The following is a 6929-nucleotide window of genomic DNA, read 5'->3' on the forward strand; positions in this document are numbered from 1 at the left end:
TCCTTGGCTCAGACTTTCTACCAACGTTCTCAAACCTGCTCATTCAGTTATAAAAGTTTAACAAAAATATCTTTTCCTTTTTTCTTTTAGTGACACAGTGTGGTACAGTTGTGTTAAACACAGTTTTATTTTATATCATTGTGACCTGCAGCTACATGTGGTCCAGAAAAGATCACTAGTTGACTTCTGCATTATTAATTATTTTGCTGATGTGCTCAAAGATGTGACTTCTTACGACGACTTTGTGTTTTTCATGTTTTAACTCACCCGTAATCATAGTCGTAGACGGTCGAGCAGAAGGCCCTGCTCATTTGAGATGGAACAACCCTTTAGTGTCTTGGACCTGTGAGGGTGTTGTTGGTTGCTGAGTTTGTCATTTCCTGGTTTGAAGGGTAAAGGACTTGCACTGATACCTGAGTGGTACTCTGAGCTTTACGACGTGTTTCTCATTCACACACCAACCCGGCTCAGAGTCTCAATGCGGGGAATTTAACCGTCAACTTGGCATTTAGTGAACAATCTGCTCGGCCACCTGAGCCACAGCCGCACCTGGTTTATTACATGGATTTAACAAACAGCCCCTGTCCTGACGTTTGGTTTCCATTGTTTCATACCTGTTGCAGGGCGTCGACACCTGAGTTCTCCAAACACTCCTTGAGACTTCAAACCATCATCATCTGTTTGTGCACATTGTTCCAAGGTGAGTCGTCCCTGCTCAGCCTGGATCTGTGTGGAGTGAAATGATTAAAACACCTTACATTGTACCAATAACACCCACGTTACTGACGTTTTATTGTTAGGTCACAATGCCTCCAAAAACGCCAAAGCAGCCAGGGCACAACAGGTCCTTTTTAAATCAGGAAACTGTAAGTAACAATGTGGTTAATGCCAGTGTTCTGTCATCAGTGTTTAAGTCTTTATCATCTCGTTACTTGTGTAGGTCAGAGTTGCCACTGCATGATTAACTGATTCATTTCTCTGTGCGTCTTTTATCAGGTCAGTCCTGGTGGCAGCAGCAGCAGCACAGAGAGCCCACAGCCAGGGGGAGCTACAGCTTCTCAGGTGAGCTTATTAGGTGACTGAAAAATAAACACCTTTTAAAGTCATTTAGATGACAAAATATCAGTAGTCCCGTACAACAACAAGACCCACNAGTCTAAAGCTACAGCAGCATCACTAAGGGACAGTTCAGGTGATCCTGAGCAGCTCTATCAGCTTCATCAAATGTTGTCTATGAAAACTTAATATGTCAAGCACTTGTTCAGGTCAAAACGGAAATTAGCCGTTGACCCACTTGAAGCACATTTTTTTACACATTGAAACTTGAGGCTGTTTGAACAACAATATTTTAGGCGCTATTAAAGATAAAAGCCTGAAGTCTTCACAGTTTTTTCTCGTCATGGATTTGATTCCACGTCTCCAATGTTGGACAAGTAGATTAAATAATCTCTGATCATGGGTGAGTTCAATTATTGAGCAGGTAGTTGTAGCACCGAAACAAACATTTTCTTCAGTGTTCTCCTTGGCTCAGAAGATCTACCAACATTGTAGTTTTTGTGGTACAACTTGTCAAACCTGCTCAGTTATAAAAGTTCAATAACAACACCACGTTTGTTATTTTTTCCATCAACATTAGTGTAGGTTCGTGTATGTCTGCCCTCCTAATATTATATTTATGATTCCATACGTTTGTTTCTGTTCTCTAGTTTTATACCTGTTTCTATTCTGTCTCGTGTAACCCAGGTTATTCACTGGAGTTCGCAGCATCTACAGATTTCTGATGTTCCTTAAATGCACCACATAGGTTTACGTAGGTTCCCTGAACACATCACGGAGCGGGAGTGAGCAGCATCGGCGGGACACGGAAGTTGTCCTCTCGTAAGGGTAGAAGATTCCGGCGTTTAGACAAGTGAAGGAAAAAGGTTAGCTGTCCTTGAAAAGAAGCCAGATTTGTGTGGTTCAGGTTGAGTGCCGCCAGTTGCAGTGTTGGAGACGTTGTCACCGGCAAGAATTCTGAGGATTTTTTGTTTATTTTCCGTGGATATCCTGGTGAGTTTGCTTGAAAAAAAAATAGCTTGATAGCATGTGTTTCATCATGCACGGGTCATAGTGTGTGTAATTTTGTTTTAAGGTGTTATAGAGTAAAAAAAAACAAAAAAACAAAAAAAACAGTCAGGATACTGTGTATAAAATGAAATATTTAACGTACCATGATCAGTCTTAACACACTGTTACCATAGACTGTATGAAAGATGGACGTAGCAACCGGCCCTGAAACATGAAGCCAACCCGGAAGTGTCAAAAACCTGCAGCATCACTACGTCCACTAGCTGCTGGCTCCACAAANACGATGAGTAGAACACTTATAAGCTTTGTGACTGTTCAAGTGTACAAGGTTGGATCACAAAGCTTTTACAACAATCAAAGATCCTATGTGACTGAAACTTGGCCACCGTCCCCTTAGCAGTCGTCTCCTTGTTCGGTGATACACCGCTCCCAGTGCTCCTACAACACTTTGAACTCTTCCTGGAAATTCGGTAGTATAAACATGTCAAACATCACCTCTTTCAGTGTTGAATTTCCTCACCTTGCAGCCCCTCTAGAAAGAGAAAACGATTGCAGGGAGTAGATCAGATGAGGAGCAATGATTGTGTTGGTGCTCAAAAGGAACTTGAGCTTGTCCAATGAGCTGTGATGTTGTTGCGATGGAGCACCAACGTGCAGTCACACCACGGTTCAGGTTGCTGGTGCCAAATGTTCTGCTCCAGTTCCTCTTGTCATAGCTGAACTCTGTTTCGACAGTCTGGCCCTGTAGGACAAACTCACAATCCACACCTGTGTTAACGTTGAAGAAGACAGTGAGCATGTTCCTGGTGCTCCTGACTGGGGATGGGTACGTAACCCTGATGTTAAACAAGCCACAGGACTACATTTTTTAAAACTTCAGGTTCGTTAGGCTCCAATATCAACGTTTCTACTGTCAGTACTTTAGGAATTATGAAGCACACAATGTTGAACAAACTATTTCTCGCCACCATGAAACATTCATCTTTGATGCAATTTCACTTTCCAAATCATGGAAGCACGGTGGTGGCAGCATCATGCTGTCGGACAACTTCACCACCAATCGTTCTGTTCAACACGACCCACCACGACCTCAGCAGAAACCATCAACCTTCAGCTGTCTGATGATGTCAGCAGAAACACAGCGTTTTTCTGGCTTCGTAAAGGTCGCAGGGTACAAGATGCAAACAGGACTTTATGAGACTGTGCCTGCAAAAAACAAAAGCTGTTCATGAAACTGTCTGGAAATGTCTGTTTTTATTCCTTTGCAGATGGCTGCAGCCAGTGATGTGAGAGTGANACGATGAGTAGAACACTTATAAGCTTTGTGACTGTTCAAGTGTACAAGGTTGGATCACAAAGCTTTTACAACAATCAAAGATCCTATGTGACTGAAACTTGGCCACCGTCCCCTTAGCAGTCGTGATACATCGCTCCCAGTGCTCCTACAACACTTTGGACTCTTCCTGGAGGTTCTGTTGTATAAACACATCAAACATCACCTCTCAACGTTTCTACTGTCAGTACTTTAGGAATTATGAGGCACACAATGTTGTACAAACTATTTCTCACCACCATGAAAACATTCATCTTTGATGTAGTTTCACTTTCCAAATCTTTTAGAGAATTCTAACCCACATATGTTATGTAGCCTATGCTAGCAACTCACACACAGCGTTAGCTAAATTGGAAGAACATGGGTTAATGATTAAAGGACGTCATCTGAAGAGTCAAACAGAAATTCAGTTTCAGAGTACACAGAGCCAGAGGAAGGATTTAGTGATTTGGGGACAGCACACAAACTCTGTCTTGCTTTATGTTCAGCCTTTCTCTGACTAAATGTTGATGTTCGTGGTAGAAGAAGAACTTCGGCTGTTTTTTTTACTATTCATATCACATGATAAAAATATATAGCACAGTGTACTTAAATGTACTTAGTATCTGTTCTAAGTCAGTGAAACACAATGCACAATGTGTTATTTTGTGATTAATGTCTGCAGCACTGTGTCCACAGTGCTCTGATAGCACCATCTTAAAAAGGAAAAATAATCAAAAAGTACAGATAAGAGAAGTGTTGAACTACTGGATCCATATGTAGCATCGGTTAGAGTAGTATAAAGGTTGAAATCTTAACCATACCCATCGTAGGCCTGACTGGATGCTCCTTCTCCAGTCTTGGAGGCAGCTCTTCAAAAGTTAAACTGCTGTTTGGTCTTTGGGTGCTAACCACAGACCCTCCTCTGGTCTCCATGCTGATCCTCCACATGAAGGGTGGATCATCTGACTGACACACAACATGATGTTTGCTCTCTGATCCAGTTTGGACACACAAAGCAAAATGAAACAAAATCTGCATGAAGCTGCGGAGATCATTTTGAAAGTGCTGGAGGAACACAAAACACATACCATAATGTCAAACCGTTATGTATCTGAGTTCTTCTGTCATTTTGCAGATGGCAGCACCCAGTCTGGTGAGAGTGAAGCAAGAGGAGGAGGATGGCGGTGAATCAAAGGTCAGTACACCCTGATGTACCGCACAAGTGAAAGTCACAAACAAAGGTTTACATACACACTCAGAGCTATGTATGTCCTCGTGTATATAGTCCTGAATTTCTCCTATAACTCTGAATTTTTTATGATGGAAGTCTTCTGGAAAGAGGACAAATTCTGCTGGAGCAAAAACACACATAAAGCAGCTTGAATTATCAGTTTGAAGATGTAAAAGATGTGTCGTTTACATTTTCTTAGTTTCATGTCACTTTTAAGTTCTTTGAGAGGCAGCAGTTGACTACGGCTGCTGGTGGTAAAGAAATGGTTCAATCAGGCTGGAACGAAGGTTTCAGAGTCTGGTCTCCCCAAAGTCTGGACTGGAACACTCAAGAGGAGTCAAAGATCATCTGGAAGCTTGTGGATGGAAACCAGAAGAACCCAACTGAGGAGAACATGGACGCTGAACCAAATATCAGCATGACTGCATGATTATTTTTAACCAAGTAGATTTTGTCATATTTTCAGAAAACCTAAAATAAATCTATGAGAGAACCAAAATACGTGGTTTTCTTTGTGTGTGACAAAGATTTGTGCTTTTCAGTGATTCCATCATAGAACATTCAGAGTTTTAGGAACAATTGAAAACCCAAGACTGCTATGGTCTACACAGGTGCATGTAAGCTTTTGTTCACAACTATACTAGGTTCTGTCTTGGATAAAGGTGGTCAACTAACTGTAATTTCTCACTCTAAATTACAGCTGAGTCGACACTCACATCACTTCAAAGTGAAATTCCCAAATGACAAATTCAGATACACCATCGACTGTGATCAGCCTCACACAGTGCTGGACGCGATAAAATTACATCTAAATGAACAGTTTACAAAGATGGAGAAAAGGAAGAACTATTCTGATGAGAAAATCATCATTCAGCTGAGTGACGTGGTTAAACAGTCTATCGTGGCAACACATTTCCCTTGTTCTTGTATCCAGAACGATGAGTGTCTGATCGTACACTTTAAAAATCAAGAGGTGGAAGAGCCAAGAAGCCAAGATGACGAAATATTACCAAGAGAACAATATTCTGTCTTTTACATTTCTAAAGAGGGAGGAGAAAAGGCAAAAAAAACGACACTTTTTAAAAACAAGACTGTCAAAGAGTTCGACTATCTCTGTGTCTATGCAAAGAAAGGAACGACTGTGAAGGAGGCTCTGGAAAGAGACGGACGCTTCGTTGACTTCCAAGATTTCAAACTGTCCGAAGACGAGAACTCAAAGGAACACACTCTGTGTACACAGAAGGTCGACAAACTGGATCAGAAAAAGTTCAAGATATGTCTTCCAAAAAATACGACAACAAAAGCAAACTGTTCAAAAGAACAGGTCGACAGTGAGCAACAGGGACAGCAGCACCAGCCAAGTGCATCAACACAGTCACAACAGAAGCTTAACACTCGGTCAGTGTTAGAAAAAGCAAAGAAGAGTAGAATCAGTGTAGGAAGAGCAATGGAAGAGTCGGGCAGCACCGTCAAGACTCAGGAGGTCTATAAACTGCTGTGTGAGCAGTTTCCAGATCTGAAAAAATGGATGGAGAGTAGATTCCGTGGTGATTCCTATCAGGAACAGCTGAAGCTGAAGAAGGAGAACTTTGGGAAAATCGAACAGTCTTTCAGTGAAGTTCAGAGACTCGTTAATTTGTCCCAACTGGGCAAGTCAGTGTGTTTGTTAAAGATAAATGCATTTCATGTTAAAGAACAGGGAACAGGCTTTGTGCTGTTTGATAACTTGATCTTGACGAATGCCCACTTATTCAAAGCGTGTGCTGACCTTTTAAGAGATGAACGGAGAGATCATGTAAAGATTACTGCTGAGTTTAACTATGAAAAGCCTGACTGTGAACCACACAAGAAAGAGTTTAAAGCTAAGCTGTTGGGCAGCATCGATGTGCTGGATTATGCCATACTTGAGCTCGACGTTGGGAGCCAAAGCTCCAACCAACCAACAGAAACAGGGGAAGCTAACGTGCCACCAGGGCTCCTGAGTAGATTTGGTCCTCTACCTCCAGATGGTGGAGCCTGTCTGATTGGTCACCCAGCAGGAGGAGTTAAGAAAATCGATCTTACATGCATCATTGTGAAGGAAGAGAGAGAGACGGCTGTCAACCAAAATGTAGAGGAGTACAAGGATCACATTTTCACTCTGTGTGCAATCAATGAAGCGATCAGAAAAGACCCATATGCTGACGTTCATGTGACCTACAACACTTTCATGTATCACGGCTCCTCTGGCTCCCCAGTGTTTGATGCTCACGGCCGAGTGTTTGGTTTGCATTCTGGCGGCTTTTTCTTTGACCGTGTAAAGCCTAAAGCGAGTGT

The 6929-nt window shown here is 42.0% G+C and overlaps 1 protein-coding gene across 4 annotated transcripts in view; it reads left to right on the forward strand.

The window, feature by feature from the left end:
- Positions 1-214: 214 nt before the first annotated feature.
- The window catches only part of LOC103373032 (protein FAM111A-like), an 11967-nt gene continuing 5252 nt past the window's right edge, over positions 215-6929 (forward strand). The window contains exons 1-5 of one of the 4 annotated variants that reach the window (XM_008302827.1): positions 215-700; positions 801-866; positions 997-1062; positions 4518-4577; positions 5314-5886. In XM_008302827.1, coding sequence (XP_008301049.1) covers positions 807-866; positions 997-1062; positions 4518-4577; positions 5314-5886 — 759 coding nt within the window. In that variant the 5' untranslated portion in view covers positions 215-700; positions 801-806. Of the gene's footprint in view, positions 701-800; positions 867-996; positions 1063-1902; positions 2050-3335; positions 3354-4517; positions 4578-5313; positions 5887-6929 lie in introns of those variants that run through there. The other 3 variants (XM_008302829.1, XM_008302828.1, XM_008302830.1) reach the window with 3 other exon arrangements.

The sequence above is a fragment of the Stegastes partitus genome, unplaced genomic scaffold (assembly GCF_000690725.1).
Source record: "Stegastes partitus isolate 25-593 unplaced genomic scaffold, Stegastes_partitus-1.0.2 Scaffold1888, whole genome shotgun sequence".
In the NCBI taxonomy this organism is placed as follows: Eukaryota; Metazoa; Chordata; class Actinopteri; family Pomacentridae; genus Stegastes; species Stegastes partitus.